Raw genomic sequence first — 18,551 nt, 5'->3', positions numbered from 1 at the left:
GACCACGCCCACTGAGGAGACAGGACGTGTATACTATTTCCTACCGTTGGTGCAGCTTGTAATGGGTCATCTTTGTTACAGAACATCTTTGGTATAGAGAAGAACTCAAGATGGCAACTACTGAATGTGCGTTGATGTACTACTACTGAGACCTAAGTTTTTGCTACACTGTTGCCGGCTGAAGTGAACAGCGTTTATTAAAGACTACTGCATTTTTTCATTAATGTGCCAAACTTTAATGTTATTTCCTAATAATATCCTAATTATTTCTCCGTATGTTTCCTGGAATAAAAAAGTGTAACTTGGTGCTAATTATGAAGCACAGAGAAACCAGTTCTGAGTTACTTTAGCTAGTAGAGTTTAGTAGAGATCAGTTGGTTAGTTACTTGCTTCAAAGGATGAATTTCTTTGAAAGAAAACACAAATAAGTATTCATTCATAATTTATTTGTGACTGGAAACTTAATCCTTCATATATGCTCAGCTGTGTGGTTGCTTGGAGACACAGGCACATTTTTGTAAATTCAGCCGGGCTGCTGTGCACTGACTAAAATAGCCTAGGCTACGCTAGCTTAACAGTTAATTTGGATTAATCCATTTGAAGTGTAGCTATTTAACACTGTCTCTGCTTCAGTTATTATTTGGCCACATTACATTGCTGTTTTCAGGAAACCTTTAAGGAAGTTATTAGGAATTAACAGACCCATAAAACAAAGCGCTGCCTTAGTTTCTGTTATTTCCTCCACATTCATTTTTTGCCATTACTGATATAACACTACACAACCCAGCTCCGGTCCTACGACCTTGTGCATTGTGACTGCTTTGTTTATTTTAAACCAAATACCCATTTCTCTACAAGTACAGATTTATACTGTGAGAACAGAATAGCTAACTCTAACTCTAACATAACTCATAAATGTATAATTTCTGTCTAAAATACTGAAAAGACCCCAAAGCTCAGTTGAGACACTGTAAGAATCTTTTTTGAGCTATGTACTGCACAGATGAGCTACTATACTCGCTGTCATTCATGCAAATCTACCGTAACTGCAGGTGCTGTGATTTGTTGCCATCCTAACCGCATATATCATCTGGCTACACACAGCAGTGATAATGAGTTGTCTAGTACACCACACTTTAATTAACTTGACACTGGTCGTAGGACACTGAAAACTTGAACGGTATTTCCTGTGACGTGTACAGATCTGGAGTTTTTTTCCACATGAGAATTACACGCTCAGTGTTTGATCTTCATTAGTGTCAGCATTAGCCTTTCTCAGAGTATTTCAGCAAGTGAAATCTCTTCCTGTAATGACTCTTTTCTGGATTTGAGTTAAATTCTGATTAGACTGGCAAGCTTAGTGGTGAAAGCAAGGCTGGACTCAAGAGCTTTTTTTTTTTTTTACTTAATGCCCTTCTGTTTTTTGGGAAGGCTTTTTTTACAAATAACATCAATCTGTGTGTGATATTACACTGAGTTACACTGACTCTCTCTTTCTCACAGATTTATCTTTCATGGAAGAGTGGCCCTGCAGAGGTAAAGCACTGGAAAGACATGATGGGTCATCCTCGTACTACTGTGGCCCAGTGGCACGCTCTCAAGGCCTGAGGGACCCAGCAACCAACCTGCCTACAGTGTTTCTCCACCCAGAATTCAGCATCAGCTGCTCAGCCCCTTCCCTCAGCACATATCCCCTACTCCCTAACTGCAGCCTTGGGCTGCAGAAACTGTGTGTCATCTCTTTGTTCTCAGGCCTCTTTGATATCCCCTGCCCTCAGTCCTCGTGACACCATCCTTAAATTTCATCCTTGTCAAGCTCTGATTCTCACCTGACCTCTTCTCACCCCTTTGTCTGAACTTAAAATGTCTTTGATGTCTTTGCTCACTTCCTCCTTGTGCCCTCTTTCTGAGATTTGTTTGGTTTTTTTTTTCAATATATCCCTTAGTCTTTCCTCCACTTTGTCAACCATTCTCAGTGTTTAACGTCAGAGCAGTACCTCTTGCCATCCATCAGTACAAACTACCAACCAAAAATGGATCAAACAGATTTTCCAACCATCCTCTATGGCAGCAAGATGGGCTGCATTCAAACATGCACCTGAGTGTGAATGGCGCTGACCTGTGCAACCCATTTACCACCCACATCTGGTGTTGCAGTGAGGAATCTTCCACTCTGCTCCTCGCCTCTTTGTTCAAGTCCTCTTCTGTTACTGTCACTATTCCTCCACGCTTTTAAAATGCCCGAAAAAATCAGGAAAACCGACGCAGGCAACGGAAGAGTGATGGCCTGTATTTAAAATGGAATTGGACTGGAACTGGACCCTGTCACTCAAGTCATGTTTGATCTTTTTCACTTTTCACTCTTTCTCTGGCACCACTGTAATAATTCTCCCTTGGCTGGAAACCTTTGTCGTCTGTGCGTGCTGTGGGTGATGTGGTGTAACCCCAAATGAAGTTCTTCAACATCAACAAAAAAAAAAAAAAGAAAAAAGATATGAACATGATCGTTAAACACCGGCCCATTAGGGCAAGTGTCAAAAAAACATTCTTTCCTATTTTCTTGGAAAAGAAATCCTGATGGACAGAAAAAAGAGTAAAGTGATTAATGTTGTGTTTTATTTTTTGGTTTTCAAAAGAACTTAAAGAATCAACCTGTTCTTCCAGACAGAAAATAAGCAAAAAGCTTAAAAAGCCAGCTTCCACAAGAGTGGAAGTGTAGGTTAATGGGCGTGTGCATGTGTGTTAGTGTTTGTGTGTGTGACAGAGGGAGTATTTTGGACTTGCACAGCTAAATTAAATATATTGTTGAAAATAGCATTGTCCCTTGATAATGAAGGTGAAAATAAGGTATTGTTTGTGTGTTGAGATGAGCTGAAGATGTGGGGAGGTCACGAAGGTGAAAGAGTCAGTCCACCAAAAACTATAGACTTATGGTTTTATGTGGTATCAAACCAGACAGATGTGTATATGTCGTGGGTTTGAGCCTCTGAAATCACTGCTGCCACCCCTGAATACAGAGGAGATCACAAGGATTTAATTGTGGTGCTCACTGCATTGGAAATGGCTGTTGAAAAATTCAGCAGCATCTTGCCTTTCCAGGAACAATCCACAAACCCCACATATTCAGTGGTTGAAAACAACATCTAACCTGAGTAACCAGTGTATTTTTTTATTTTATTATTTGTGCAGACTGCAGTCAAAAGGAAAAAGCTAAACAAAGTCCCTTGAGTTAAGATTTTTTTTTTTGGACGACTCATTCCAATGTTAAGAATGAACACTCAGTTTTTTTGTGAATTGAATTGAAGATTTATGAATGCAGGCAGTAAACAACTTTGTTAAGATGGTAGTATGTTGAAAAATCAGATGTAGATGAAATAAGTCACTCAGTCTAAAGTACTGTCCCTTGTCACCCATTTCACAATGTGTCAGCTGCATTAATCTGTGCATTAAACCTAGAACAGGAACAAGCATGACAGAACCCTTCTTTCTTTTTCATTGTTACAGAGAACTAAGAGTCAAAGGACGATGTTAGACCTGATTTTGTGTAGTCTTGGTGGTTTTGAGTTAAATACAGGTCAGTCTTCCAGTTGTTAGCTTCACTGCCTGAATGTGACCTCCCCCAAGTCCCATATGGACACATGTTCAGAGGATGAATGGAAACAAATCAGAGTAATAATATCTGGGGGGGAAAAGTCTTTCTACATTCCACTGTTCGTTTTTGTCTACTGGATGTGTGTGTGTGTGTGTGTGTGTGTGTGTGTGTGTGTGTGTGTGTGTGTGTGTGTGTTTGCACTGTGGGTGAGTGTCAATATTTGAACTTCAGTTTGTGTGATTGTGTTTACTGTGAGTCCCTTTGTGTGTATATCTGCACTGAGTTCTATTTTGCCAGTTTAATACAAAACAACATTGTTTACCGTTTTTATTCTGTATGAAACAATCCAGATGTACAAAGAAATATGTTTTTTTAAAGGTTGTCACTTCTTTGAGAATCACTGCACTTGTTGACGACAATGCTGGAACAAACCTCTCTTCATAGCAGGGTCATTGTCCTCATGTGTGGTTCAGGAGGACGTTTGGTTTGGGAGGAGGAAAAATCTGTTATACATGAGCTCCGAGTGAAGGTCAAACGAAAAAGGTCACAAACCAGCTTTACGCCACCCGAGATAAAACCTGTTTCCTTTCACCACCATACACCAGATTTTGAGTTCAGACAGAAGCAGCTACCGACATTTTGTCCTTTCTGTCATTCCTATCTGGTCCGACCTGATTCGCCAAGGCCAAAAAATATGAAGGGTGGCTCCCTAACATCACAGCTGACGTTCCCCCTTAAACACCCCCGTTGTGCACACATGCTTTCTGGCACAAAGTGTTCTGTGTGTGCCTTATGAACCCCGCCACGCCTTGCTCTTCACCATATGCGCTCCCTCTCCAAGTGTCAGTGAGGGGGGAGGAAAAAAAGGTGAGACAGGAGATAATCATCACCTCTCTGCATCACTGTTAGCTACATCTCAGGTCAGAGCAGAGCATCGGAGCATCCCAAAATAACCAGGAACACCGTCATCTGTCTGTCCTGATGGCCCTGTGTGTTAAACAAGGCATTATTTTGAAAGCTGCTGACAAAGCGTTACATTCCAAAGGCTTAGTAAAAGTCACTTCAAGCAATGCAACTTAAATATTGGTTAAATGTCAGTCAGGGTTTGGTATGTTTTAGTTTTAAGAAATGGAGCTAGAATCGTCTTTCTCCACTCCTCGCTGGCCTAATACCACACACTGGTCAATTTTAGCCGACAAGCTCGCATTTCTGATTTAGGGCATTCTGCTTGAGACAAAGAGAGGTTAACCAGCAACATTTTAATTTATATACTGTACAAATGATGTGAAGTGTCCTGTATGAAAAAAGAAAGAAAAAAAAATCATCGGTATTTACTGGGGTTGTTGATATCTGTCTGTACTTGGTATCACTCAGCCCCCTCTTTCACTCTCTTTTCTCTTTGTAGTCACACATCCGTGGGGTGCACAATGTTAAATATCAACCATTTATTTTTTTGAAATCTGTACAGTGTATATAAAAATATAAATGTGTATATAAAACAAAGATACTTCTGGTCTGGTATTGTTATGAATTTTTCAGAAGCTTGTTTTCAGCAGTTTTTAAGGTCAAACATGTATTAACACAAAAAGGTTTATTCAAGAGTTGTTCTGCAGTGGAGAATTCACATCCTTTATTTTAAGTACAAGTACTTTATATTAATGTAAAAATGTCCCATTACAAGTCCTGCGTTTAAAATTCTTGTTAAAGTACTGTTGTAGCCTGAGGTGGAGATACTGTAGTTGTAACCACTCTAGGTATAGTATACATCCAGGTATCAGTGATTCACAGCACGGGCTGGGGCCCCTCTTAAGGGCCACAAGATGAATCTGAGAGGTTCTGATATGATTAATCAAGTAGGAAAGAAGAAAAAGAAATGAGCTTCTTCTATACATCTGTATTCAAATTCAAATCGTATACATTTTTTAGACTTTTTTGTGAAATAATTATTTTATCCTTTTTACTTTCAAAAATTATTGAAAAAAAAAAAAAAACATCTGAGAATTTTTGAGGAGAAATCACTCTTTAGTGGATCTCCTAACAGCTGCAACCAGGAAGGAGGGTTGTCAGGGGTCACAAGCCAACAAGGAAACTAATCTTCAATAATACATGATGTTTCTAAACTTATGTTTTTGTTATAAAATTCTACCCTGAAATGATAGCTGTCAAATAAATGTAGAGTAAAAACATATCGCAATATTTGAAATGTAGAAGAGATGTTGCCTTGTAGAAGTACACGGCAACTTAAAAGGAAATATTGAAGCAACTAAAAACTGTACTGAACACCTTTACAGATAGATTCATTTAGGTGCAGTTTTCAGTGAAGTAACTAATTTCACAGAGACTTGCTGCTAACTCACTGTCAATCCCGGTTCAGTCTGATTTTGGGTGTTGATATCATCAATTTGTTTTGCAGCGGTTTAATTGCAAAGTCACAGCTGGAAATACACCACCACATTTGCTTTCTATTTTCTTCTCTCAGGCAGAGATAGGACTTAAATTTTAACGTATAATTAATATGGATCTTTAGATTTGAGTTAAGGAAATTGCCCGTTCTGCCTCCTACACATTGCGCTTCACTGCATCTTCAACACAAGATAACATCTAAGAGAAAAACTGTGAGTGCATGTAATGTTGAGAAAGGTACATGTATAATTTAGCAACTCATCTAACACTTCCATCCACAACGTTAAACCTGGCAACCTTCCTTTCTCAAGAGCAGCTTCCCTTTTCGCTCCTCTGATCACAACTCTCTAGCAGACATGGGAAGACAAGATGAAGGCTAGAGGGATGCTGCTGGTGGTGGAGGAGAGAGGAAACATGAGAACATGAGATTGAAATTCCAGGGGAGCAGAGGGTGACGGCAGGGCTGTGGATAAAACAGAGAACTGTCACGACACAGGAAGCAGCAGTGGAGGATGACAGGAGCGCTGGGCTACAGATAGGCTCAGTGGGTGTGCGTAGGCAACTGATGAATACACACTTTAAACAGGCCTCAGCGCAATAATGCCGTGAATTGTGCTTCCCCAGCACGTGGGATCCACAGGTGGCAATCTTTCTTTTTTTCTTTTCTTTTCTTTTTTTTTGCTGGAATTGTTAAAGTTAGCAATGGTCCACACTCAACTACTGTCAAATAAAATGTAGTACACCGTGCAGGATATTTACACAGGCATAACTAGGTGGTAGAATTTGATTCAATTTTAAACCTTCTAAATTCTCATTTTATTTTCTGAAGTAAGATTGGAGGTGGAAGAAATATTCAGATCCTTTACTTATTAGTTTAAAAAAAAAGTAAAAACACTGTGCAGAAATATTAGCAGCAAAATGTACGTAAATAATCAAATTTACTCATTCTGCAAAAAGTGGCCGCAGAGACTGATTGGTATTATTATATATTACATCATTATACACATTATTATTAGATAGTTAAAATGGATGCATCAATATGTAAGCAGTATTTTAACGTAGCTGACTGAGGTGGATCTGGTTGCTAATACGTCGTACACATTTCAGTATTTTAGTCCAGTTGTGCCCAGTCTAGGGATCAGGGCCCCTCCACAGGGTAAACAAGAGAAATCTGAAGGGGGTGTGAGATGATTAGTGGGAGAGGAGAGAGAGAAAAAATAAATTCTACTACGTGTTTGAATTCAGCTTTTAGACTCACCTTTAATATTTGCTTTTTTGTGAAATATTGGATGGAGTAAGAGAAACATTTTTGACACCATCTGCATAATGGCTCCAACTGGACACTGCTTTTGCATTTTATATGTTTGTTTTCATGTAAAATCTTACTTAACTTAAAATTAACTAGCTACAGCTGTCATAAAATGTAATGTAAAAAGTATATGTATAATAAAAGCACGATATTTGTCGAGAAAAATGAAAGACAATGGAAACACTCAAGCAAAGTACAAACACCTCAAAATTGTACTTGCGTGAATGCACTTAGTTACTTTCCACCACCGATTAAGATATTTGGTGAGACAGATGGCGGAGGAGCAAAGCGCACACAGAGGGGAACCCTTGTGACATCACCACAGTCTATTTTAGGACAAGCTGACAACATAAAAATTGAAAGCTGGGATTCTTACTCAACATATTTTCCATTCAAAGTGACGAGAAAGAACATACACGTCCCCATTTGTCTCGGTCCTTGTTTTTGTAACACCTCGATGGTATATCGTGTGTTCATTATAATTCAGTGGGCGTACACAAGCTGTTTTGAGATTCAGTGCACATCTCCAGGCCAGAGGGCATTTCCCTTTCTGCTCTCAGTACAAGGTTCCACTGAACCGACATGATACACAGCCAGGCAAGACATCTTCCCTATAATCAACACACACACTGATCCAGTGTTGCTGAGAAAAACAGTACAATCTTGAATGGCTGTGAGTGAGACTGTATGTAGTTTATTTGGACCCTTGGCTTGACAGAAAATTTCTGTGATACTTTGTCTATATTAAAAAAAAAAAAACACTGCTTGCACACAGCCGTCACCTCAGTTTTCATCATCTCTAACTCTCTGCATAGAAAGGTTCTCAGCAGATGGCCAGTCAAATAAAATATGGTCGCTGCGGACTGATATTTTCATATTGTATCCCCAATAAAAAATAAACTATGTGAAATATATGTAGATTACAGGCGACCCATTTGCCATAGAGAGGTAAGCATGTGCTTCAATTTGAGTCACTGAAATTAAAGTAATCTGCTGCCATCTGGTGTCCACTAACAGACACTGCTGGCAACACAACTGGTGTTATGTAACATATACGGTTCACACTGTCAAACATGTTACCCTCCAGTCATGTGGTCCAATCCTGTGGTAAAAGATAACTGTCAGAAAGAAACAACATAAGCAAGAAACATAAGAGGATCAACATTTATTAAATAACCCATAATGTCTGTAATAGGCACAGTGAAATCATTTTACAGATCAGCTTGTATCCATTAATGAACGCTGGCTTATCCAGAATGCAGCTCACACATTGAGCAGTTGTAAATTACAGTCTTAAATCACAAAACAATTACTGCAAAATATTCATAACACATTCCTAACATCGTGGTGCATCAGTCTTTTTCTGATCCACAAACTTCCCTTGAATTTTCCACTAATCTTCCTCTCCCTTTAATGACCAACTGCTCTAGCTGATATTTCACCGAATCAGGTGGACAGTAAGAGATTGTAAAGTGTTCCAAATATTTTGCACCCCACAATATTTTGTACAATTTGCCGTGTGTAGCAAGAGAAACACAGCAGACTTCCGGAGGATCTGGAGGGATACTGATATTCACTCAGTGCCCCACCATAAATGAGTCTCTGAGAAGGTCCAGAGGACCGTGCACCTCACTGGCTTTCCTTTTCCAGGTACTCCAGGCTGGGAGCGTCCAACCTCTGTTCATGGTTGCGGTTCTTTGTGAACTCCTTCAGCATATCCATGACCTCTCCCTGGTAAACCTCAGGGGTGGGCTGAGCTTCTGTAAGCAAAAAGAGATCAAGTGTAATTATTTTCAGTTCATAAATTATCTTCTTCAAAATCTTAATTGGGAGGGTAAAGCGTATTGAGATTATAGATTCTTATTTGATGCAAGAGGATTAATCATGAGACAGATAGCTGAGGAACAATGAGCACGCAGAGGGGAGCCCTTCTAACATCACCTTGGTAGGCTGACTCAGACATGACGATATTTTGCTGCTGATTATAAGAAGTAAAATGCACACAGTAATAGCGTGGTAATTATTTGTTTCAGTAAAGTCAAGACTGTCTGCAAAAGTTTTGTTTTTTTCCGGAGTGCTGTTGTCACACTGATTTTGTTTTTCAGCTGTTATGCACAATGAAACAACCCTAACTGAATCAAATTTAGAGAACACTAGAAGAATAAATTGGTAAGTTGTCTAGGTACAGCGAATGAGCTCCCAGGGTGAAGTCCAGTCATGAATGTTTGCCAGAAAAGAATATATAATATCATATAAAAATATTATGCCCAATGGAGTTTTCTGAATTTTATGGCGTTAGAGATGGAATTTAAAATGAGTATCTGATTTACTGTGTGTGCTGTTAACACAAAACAACAACTCAAAGCAAACATTTGTTATTTGTACTTTTTATAAGCATTAATATTGCAAAGCTGAAATGTTTTGTGTCATGAAATATTCAAATGCTTTGCAGTGTGAGTATCTAAAATTCCCATCAGTGTTTGATATGTCTCTTGACGAGAGTCTATCAGTTGCCATCTCACTGCTTTAATGTATTATGTGTGCTAAACTGCATGAGACTGTACAGGCAATATCGTAAAAGACGCAGCACAGTTCGCTCACCTGTTGCCCAGTAGTAGATGTCCCAGTCATTGCTTGGTTCATTGATCAGTCTGTCATACTGCTGCAGCTGGTTCTCATTCATTGTGTTCAGGTATCGCTTTGCAAATAGGCTACAAGAGAGGTGGAGAATACATTTGAGTCTGAGCCTTTTCTTGAAATGGAAAGTCATAGTTGCTGGTAATTATCTGAGCAGCTGAATGGACTCCACACTAGGAACTTAAATTACAGAGTGCAGCAGGATGTAAAAACCTTCTACAAGAACCTTAAATGCTGGTCAAGCTTATAACTTGTACACCTGCGCTAAAATATTTTTGCAGCTGAACTTATAATTATATAAATGATGAATATAAATGAACCACTTAAGTGATTGCAACCACCACTTAAACAGAAATTGCTCTAAGAGGGAATATCTTTGCATTCAGTATGGATAGTAGGAACAATTGAAGTGACCACAGGAATCTCCAGTATGGCTACATGACAGAGGGATGGGACAAAAACAGCACAGTTTACCAACCTCAGCAATATGCAGTTCTCCAACATGCCCCTCTTGCGACTCTCATAGACAAGTCGGCGCCTCTTGATGTCAATGGGCTCTCCGGGCTTCTCCTCCCAAGGTGGCAAAGGGATCTCAATCAGGTCACCCCTGGTGTCATCTGGCGCGTCTCCACGGTAACCACGAGATGATACCAGCCCTGCAGCTGCTGGTCTCCTTGCTGCCTGGCACAACCCTGTCACCAGCTGACAGGCAACAAAAACACACGTTGGAACAAATACCTGTGCCATGGTCTATAACACCCAGCACATGTGACAAGTCAAGCCCTTCACTGTGCAATCTGTTTAAAATCTGCTGAAAAATGCAGTGCTCTCCCTTTGTTCTCACATCAGATTGTTTTGGGTTTTTTTGCCTAAAAATGTCTCTGGTGCTTATTCAGATATTATATCAGAAACTATGTCAATGTAACAGCAGCCATAGCAATCAAATGCAACTCTAACTATTTGTTTCTTCCTTTAGTTAATGCGGTCAAAGTGTTTTCCATTCGATAAAAAAAAACTGAAAGTTTAATTAGAAGACTAATATTCAAATCAATAGTCAGTCATGAAGGAGAGAGGCAGGGGGAATTGCATAATATCTATCACACGCTGCACTGTTGTACAACTGTCCTGCAGCAGCACGCGCTGTCTGCTTCTGGGCTCATAATGTGTAACTCTAGAACATCAAAAGACTGAACAGAAGAATGGCTGTTTTCAACAGAAATATATAGTTGCGGAATCGTATTAATGTTTAACAGATCACATCATATAATTTAACGTCCTAAAAGTCCTCGACGAGCTCTACAGTTACGGCGGCTTCAGCACCCAAACTTCAACCAACAAATGTACAAATAAATGTAACGTTTACTCGATAACTCACTCTCTTCGCAACGAAAGACGACAGCATTTTAACGCTTCTTTTTCTGCCACGTAGAGACAAGTGGATGAACTGATCCTCCTCTGTGAAAATTGTTACCAATGTCTGAATGTCAGACACACAACAGAGAAATTACACAAGCAGCTTGCACGTCAGGGGAAACTAACGAGGGGACGACTGGAGGCTGCGCACACATCTCGCCATATTGCTAAGGTATCAGTAATGTTTAGCTAGGGGGAGGACATAATTGGCGTAAATGAAGTATACTTAAAGGCCATTCCTTTATTGGTGTATTTTAATTTGTCTAACATTATCAGTATAACGATTAAATCCACCCCTCGTGCCGTCAGCATTTGAAGGGGCTTGGTGATAGGAACCAAATAATTATGTTGTTGTCAACCGGTTCAATCGCCCTGACACACTTAAATGTTCACTAGCAACATTAGCATTAGCTGTTCAGAGAGCGAACCCCCACTAGTCAGAAACTTCTTTTGTATGCACTCATACATGAAGTACTGTGCATGTTTTTTCAAAGTTTTCATTAAAAATATAATTTCTTATATGCGCTTGTCGTATTCTCGGTTTGTCGTCATATTGTTTTTTTTAAACTTATGTTTACGGACGAGCGCAGCGTTAGCTAACTGTTAGAATGCTAGAAACGGTAGAGAGGCGTAACGTTGACAACAATTACTGAATGTTGACGGTGCACCTGTTGTCGGTATGCACGGATAATTTGCAGCCAAGGTGCATGTGAGAACTACTCTGAAAGCAAATAAAACAAAACACTAAACAAGCGGCAGTGCCATCAGACAGATCATCTCTTAGGCCCACGGGATGGCTGCTGCAGGAGCCGCAGCCGGACCAAGCACTTCCAAGGATTTCATAGATGTCTACAGTGATTTGAATCAAAACGAGGAGGTGAGTCTAATGTTCATATTTTTCATCGCAGCAAAATGCACTAAGAACATTTAGAGAGCAGCACAGCAGTGTGGACCTCGCTATGGTCGAGTTTAAATCCACCTTTTCATTCAATACTTGTGTGAACTGATCTCAGATGCTGTTTAGAGTTTGTCTTTTGTGTGTGTGTGTTTGGGGGCATTTTATTTTCCTCATCTTTATTTAGAGAGAGTTAAGATGCATCTGCACCAACAACCCTTTACATTGGACACAGAGTTAGAAAGTATTTGTAACCTAAACAAAAAGGCAGACTACGTCTCCTTACTCAGGCATTCATACCCGCAGGTAAAATACACTGGAGCCCATCTTCATTTAAAGTTGTACTCTCATACACCCAGTTATCAGTTTATTAGGAACACCTAGCTGAACTGAATGCAGTCTAATACAAGAGGCAGGCGATAAGTTAAGTCCCGCCTTCATGGAAGTCATAAAGTTAAAGTTTTGTTGAAACGGTGTTAGAGAGGTGTTGATTCAATCATATGATGATTTTAAAGGATATAGTTTGTGGTGCTGATGAACTGTATTACATTATACAAAGAGGTGTCTACTATTTAGCCTGCCCGCGTCAATTTGAATGGGATGGTAATAGTAAAAGGAACACCTGTCAGCACAACACAGTTCAAAAGCAACACAAACTTCAGCCTCTAAAGTGATCATACGGTTGATTCAACATTCAGTTTCAACAAAAACTCGGTCCACACTCCATGCAGCTGGCCCCTAGGATTTACATTTCTTGTTGTAGTGTTTTGTTCATTGATGCTCTGCACATTGAGATACACAGGATGACAACATGTAAGATGACTTTGTTATTTTCTATCCTGCACAGGATTTGAGCAGAATTGCTGAAGCAAATGAACTTTTTGATGCTGTCCTGACTGGCTCAGTTGATCAGGAGAAGAAAGTTACTACTCAAGTGCCCCCTCTTAAGGAGACACAAGTTAAAGAGGAATCTAAATCAACAGCAGTGAAAACCCAGAAAGGAGGAAATTCACTGAGGAAACTGTCATTATATATTGGAAATTTCCCGTGGGTGAGTAAAGCTCACTCTGCGTTAATGTTGATTACATTTTTATTGTATTGTCCAGTGCTGTTTCAGTTGTTTTGTCCATATGGGCTTGTTGTACACTATCTACATTAAACAATATAGAGAAATAAGTTCCCATATCTCCTATTATGAAAACTTAAATGAGCAGTACTGAGATACGGTATAAGCAGATGGACTTAACAAAAGGAAGAAAAAGCATTTATTTTCACTTCACAATTTCCATTTCTATGTAGTTGTCTCATTTCAGAAACTAAAATATAATGCCAAGTCAAATAAAACAATCTACCAGACTATACAGTTGGTATTGTTGTAGTATGTTGTCAGTTTTCACAACACATAAATTTTTCATTCATCATTTCGAATGTGTTCAAATGTGCACCTCTTTGCACCTCTTTACGCCATACACCCTCTCTGATGAGCAGAAGAGGCAACATACATTCAGTTGTCAGTTCATTTGGTACACCTAGCTAAAATGAATTCAGTCTAATATAACAGTGCTGCTTTAAATTTCAGCTTATATTGTTCAGTTTCTGTTGTAACTTTGAAACTGAAAAGAGGTGATAGTATGTGTGCAATACCTCGGTACAAGAAAAGCCATTCATTTATGGCCAGAGTGATTTTAAAAGTCCACTTCCACTCTAGAGGTGAGGAGTATGAATAGGACAGGTGTGTGTTGGCTGGAGTGAGATGTAGCCTCAGAAGGCACTTTTTTGAATACATACAGTATGCATATACTTGGTCTTCAGTTGTGTTAAGATTTACCAGTGTACAAAACACATCTGTCTTGTCCACGTATTGATTCCAAATAAATTAAAAAAAAAAAACTGTAACTGGTTTTTGCACTCCAAGGACTCACAAGATTGTTTGATGCTCCCTTTAAAATTCCTGTTTTATGAAAGGGTTTGTCTCTTCATCAGCTCAAAACGCTGTAATTTCAAGGGGATTTTTAACACTATTTATTATAATGGCCAAACATCCTGTACTTCACAAAAGATCTCCAGTGGATTTTTGCTTTTGCTTGTGTTGATGAACTCCCTTAAAAAAGGGAAGTGATGCAAAAATAAAACCCATGCTCATTCAGGGGCATGTCTCAAGTTAAGCAAATACATCGAGATACCTGTTTTAATGACAGTGAGTATTCTAAGTTTTCAAAATATATCATCATAAACACAAAAGGTTTGACCCAGTACCTCATGAGTCACATTATGTCAATCAACTCAATTTCTGCTTCTGCAACAGTCTTACTATTCATCAGGATCAAAAGTAACTGTTTACCCTCCTGTTATTTTCTCATCCTCTCTTCCCAAACCTGCAAATACTTGCAGTGGACATCTGACAAGGACCTCATGTGCATGGTCCAAACGTTGGGTGTGAAGGATGTCAAAGAAATCAAATTCGCTGAGAACAGAGTTAATGGTCAGTCAAGAGGGTGAGTGGTTGCACATCTAGTGTTTATAAAATATAGATAAAAATCAGACTAGGTCAAAACCTAGTGTATGACTGGGTCACATATAGTTTCTGTTGTTAACATGCTATTCAGATCTGTTAGTTTCTTTAGCTTAGCAGTTATCGAAGGATTCTCTCTCTCCCTCCTACTCTCGTGCTCTCTCTTTCCTCTGCCTCATTTAGTAATAATGGCACATGTAATGAAGTAATGTAAGTAGTTTATTTGCCCTAATGGAGCCGAGGATTAGTGAATTCGAAGCGCTACTCCATTTCCTCGCAGCTCCTGAGCAGCGGGAAACCAGAGCGGCAAGGTGACTTCCTGTAACAAGAGACGTAGCCCTAAGCACACGGTTGGCATCTATACACGTTCCAGCTACATACTAGGTTTATACCTAGTCCTGTTTGAAAAAAAAAAAGTTATATAAATCTAGCAACAAATGCGCTAAGTTGGCAACATTGTAGGCTGTAAATGCCCCCCATAATAGAAACTGCTTTTATAAACGGCCAATGGGGAAACTCAACTATAATCACTCACTCACTCAGGAACATTTGCTATCATAGGGCTTGTCCTGCTGTTGCGGTCCGGCCAAAAATCCTAAAAGTATTTTCTGTGGTAGCCATACGTGTGTTGTTTCTTCTACTCCGTAATACAGCTATGCAGAAGTGGTGGTGACCTCAGAAGAGTCATTAAAACTATTGTTGGAAAAAATACCCCAATGTGAACTCAATGGGGAAAGGATTGACTGTCGCTTTGCTACTCGCCAGAACCTCACTGTGTTTGAGGAAGTTGCAAATAAACGTAAGAGCATTGAATTCTTAAGAACTATTGAATTTATTGGCATTTTTTAATATAATTTATGACTGTCATCATTGACTAAAACAATTTATTCTCCACAGGTATACCCTTACGTGTTACTTCCAAAGATTCCAAGGACTCAGATTCTTCGGATAAGATTCCCTCATTATTATCACAGGAGCCCAGCCCTCCCCCTATACCTCCACTTTTTCCATCACGTTCACTTGCAAACAGGTTTCCCTCATTACCCAGCCCTTTCCTTGGTCAGCCACCCCCACCTTTCCCACATATGCCTGCAAACATCCCTCCGCCCCTGCCGCCCCCTTTATTCCCTCCTCATCCAGTCCATGTTTGTAGCCAACCAACTCCTAGTCTACATATAAATCCAGCGTTCTTCTCCCCGGCACCAGATGGACACAGCAGCAAAGCTTACAGCCAACAAAAGTGAGAGCACTGTTTTAAATTTATACGTATTGTAAACCATAAGCAGTAATATGGCAATAGTTATGTTAACAATAACTTGTGGTTAAGTAATGACATAATAGCCAGCTAGTATGACAACTGTCTGTGTATTTTTCAGACACACATCTCAAAGTACAGGTGGAGATTTTGAAGAGCTAATGAACAGAAATAGAGCTGTTGCCAGCAGTGCCATATCCAAGGCTGTATCTGGAGCAACAGCTGGTAAGTATATAGTACAGGTTCTGGGAAGTGGAAGAAAAAACACAGGGCTTAATGAGCCATGTGGTGAAAGGACTGGTTTTTACTTATGACTGGTGGCCATATGACAAAAATCTAAATAAAAAGCTGTTCCCCACCCCTCTCACAATGGAATTGGATGGTAAAGAGATTTTTTTTTTGGTATTTTGTTGATTATAGATAAAGTTCTTTAAACACAGTTAATTTGTAATGACAAAGCAGACTTTTTCTTTTACATTTTTATCTTTATTTTGTATTTATGATAAAACATTACATTCAGACAAGTTGAAGTTTTTGCTTGACTTTACTGTATGTGGGTGTAAATGTGATCTATTTTTTATGACTTTGTATTACCTGTAACCCTAGAAGCTTTTAAGTGCTTAACTACTTAAAAGCAAATGTCACTCATATGTAATCTCTTCAATTGCTATTGCAGGAGACTTGCGGGTGGCCATGGAGACTCTATTAACTGCCATTGCCATCATTAAGCAGTCCAGAGTGTATGGAGATGAACGCTGTCAAGCCCTGGTCACCTCACTCAAAGACTGTTTAGTCTCTATCCAGGGCAACTATGGCTACAGGTGTGTAAAATTGTGCCTCAGAGCTCTAACACGTGATGCATTTTGTTGTTTATACAGAAAAATGAAGCTGGGGATGGAACTATCATTAGCTTTCTTATCAGTCTAGATCACACAAATGCTAATTTCCTTTCAGGAGTAGCAGTCGTTCTGGGGACAAAGAAAGAGACCGCGACAGGGGTCGTGACAGGGAGCGAGAGCGTGACAGAGAACGGGACCAAGAAGATTCCTCTGATTGGGAAGGTGTGGGAATGTCTCGTAGACACAGAGATCGTTCCTGGAGTGGAGAGAGAGACATGGAGCGCCCGCGGGAACGGGAAAGGGAACGAGAACGGGAAAGGGAAAGGCACAGAGATCACAGAGACCGATACCGCTGACTTGGTAAGCTTCCCTCTACTTGATTTATATAATTACTTTACTTTTTCATCCATCAGACCTTTTTTTATTATTTGCCATGTGTTTTCTATCAGTTCCACAGCTGTGTTTCTTATTACATGATATTGAGCTTCTGTGTTTTGAAGTACAGCATGACTACACCAGAAGAGACTACCCAAAATTACCAAAATTTGACATGAGTTTAGTATCAGTGGTGTTGGTTAGTGTCTCTCATACAACATACTTAGCTTGCATGCTTAGTGACCCCAATAATAAACAAAATAGTACAATTGAAGACAGTAATAACACTTGTTGAGGAACTCCACTACCTACAGATGTTGTATCTAAGCAAAGGTCACGACCTTCAACTCTCTGGACTCCAGTTATACACTGGGTAGCCCTATGGCCTTCAGTGAAATAACAGCTTATTGCTCAGTGTCAAAAACACCATAATTTTGTTTCATTTTTATACTAAAGCTGTCTATCAAATCTCTTCTCAAATTTAAAATTACTGTTCAGACCAGATTTCAACTTTTGATACTCCACCAGTAAATACTGAACTTGAGCAAACTCACCTCCAGTAATTTGCATAATTTAAATATAAAGAACTTTAAAACTTGCAAGTCTCAACCAATAAGATGCATTTAAACTTTTGGACCTTTTAAGTGATGAGTGTGATGTGTGTGCTTCTGGTGCTGTTTGTATGTGCTTGTGTGACTGGCTGTTTTATTGTCTTATCTCTGTTCTGTTTCCTCTGCTGTACTCAGGTGTCCCTTACAACACAGATCTTACTCTCAGTGAGACTGCCTGATTAATCAAAGGTTTTATGTACATAAAAAGCTTCAACAAACATGACACAAAACTTGCTTCATATTTTATTTTATTAAGATGGTGAGGTAGAAAATTATGAAATTGGTGGAATATGACTGTCTGGTAACAATTTTAAAAGTGGTTAAAGATATCTTGCAATTGAGATTGAATAAAACTTTATGCCAACACAGAAATATATTAAATCACATGTAAATAATTTTAAGTTTTAAGCTGTACTGGATAAATTGTTTTAAAAAAAAAACAAACAAAAAAAAACATACAGGCCTGTGGTTCCTCGTGCTAGTTCAACACACCCAAAACCATTTTGACAGATTACAGTTCATTAAGTGAAGGTCAATAAAATAGTTATTTTTAGTACAAAGTTATTACTGTGCAATTAACTGTTTAAAGTCCGCAACCAATTATGTCATCAGACTCTGAATGCATCATTGTCACATTTTTCTTCATCTTCTTAGTATGTGTCTATGAATAAGACCTCATGTGGCTATAACTCGATAGCATAGACTATATA

The 18,551-nt window shown here is 39.2% G+C and overlaps 3 protein-coding genes across 3 annotated transcripts in view; 2 read left to right on the top strand and 1 right to left on the bottom strand.

Annotated features, from left to right (window-relative positions):
• syt7b (synaptotagmin VIIb) overlaps positions 1-5,095 on the top strand; it is a 92,170-nt gene extending 87,075 nt beyond the window's left edge. Inside the window, exon 13 of the mRNA XM_087173908.1 lies at positions 1,504-5,095. Within this exon, the coding sequence (XP_087030034.1) occupies positions 1,504-1,608 (105 nt within the window). The 3' untranslated portion in view covers positions 1,609-5,095. The remainder of the gene's footprint in view (positions 1-1,503) is intronic.
• A 3,359-nt stretch (positions 5,096-8,454) lies between these two features.
• sdhaf2 (succinate dehydrogenase complex assembly factor 2) lies at positions 8,455-11,478 on the bottom strand. Its single transcript, XM_023405981.2, has 4 exons — positions 11,317-11,478; positions 10,420-10,643; positions 9,906-10,015; positions 8,455-9,064 (listed from the first exon to the last, which is right to left on the bottom strand). Exons 1-4 carry the CDS (start codon positions 11,341-11,343, stop codon positions 8,934-8,936), a joined length of 492 nt encoding a protein of 163 aa, XP_023261749.1. The 5' UTR covers positions 11,344-11,478; the 3' UTR covers positions 8,455-8,933.
• A 22-nt stretch (positions 11,479-11,500) lies between these two features.
• LOC111654824 (cleavage and polyadenylation specificity factor subunit 7-like) lies at positions 11,501-18,537 on the top strand. Its single transcript, XM_023405979.2, has 8 exons — positions 11,501-12,231; positions 13,097-13,300; positions 14,641-14,744; positions 15,415-15,560; positions 15,659-16,001; positions 16,138-16,241; positions 16,693-16,837; positions 16,971-18,537. The coding sequence occupies exons 1-8, from the start codon at positions 12,148-12,150 to the stop codon at positions 17,209-17,211; spliced, it is 1,371 nt and encodes a 456-aa protein (XP_023261747.1). The 5' UTR covers positions 11,501-12,147; the 3' UTR covers positions 17,212-18,537.
• The last annotated feature ends 14 nt before the right edge of the window (positions 18,538-18,551 follow it).

This window comes from Seriola lalandi, unplaced genomic scaffold (assembly GCF_002814215.2).
Source record: "Seriola lalandi dorsalis isolate HSWRI2012SDOR001 ecotype SW California unplaced genomic scaffold, Sedor1 jcf7180002054291, whole genome shotgun sequence".
NCBI lineage: Eukaryota > Metazoa > Chordata > Actinopteri > Carangiformes > Carangidae > Seriola > Seriola lalandi.
Note: the sequence above shows the minus strand (reverse complement) of the source record. Positions and strands in the feature narration are given on the sequence as shown.

Coding starts and splice junctions, on each gene's coding strand:
- LOC111654824 (XM_023405979.2), top strand. CDS start 12,148: ATGGCTGCTGCAGGAGCCGCAGCCGGACCAAGCACTTCCAAGGATTTC. Junction 13,301..14,640: donor ATATTGGAAATTTCCCGTGG/GTGAGTAAAGCT, acceptor AAATACTTGCAG/TGGACATCTGACAAGGACCT. Junction 16,838..16,970: donor CAGGGCAACTATGGCTACAG/GTGTGTAAAATT, acceptor ATTTCCTTTCAG/GAGTAGCAGTCGTTCTGGGG.
- sdhaf2 (XM_023405981.2), bottom strand. CDS start 11,343: ATGCTGTCGTCTTTCGTTGCGAAGAGA. Junction 10,644..11,316: donor CGTCTTTCGTTGCGAAGAGA/GTGAGTTATCGA, acceptor GTTGCCTGTCAG/CTGGTGACAGGGTTGTGCCA. Junction 10,016..10,419: donor GAGAACTGCATATTGCTGAG/GTTGGTAAACTG, acceptor CCTCTCTTGTAG/CCTATTTGCAAAGCGATACC.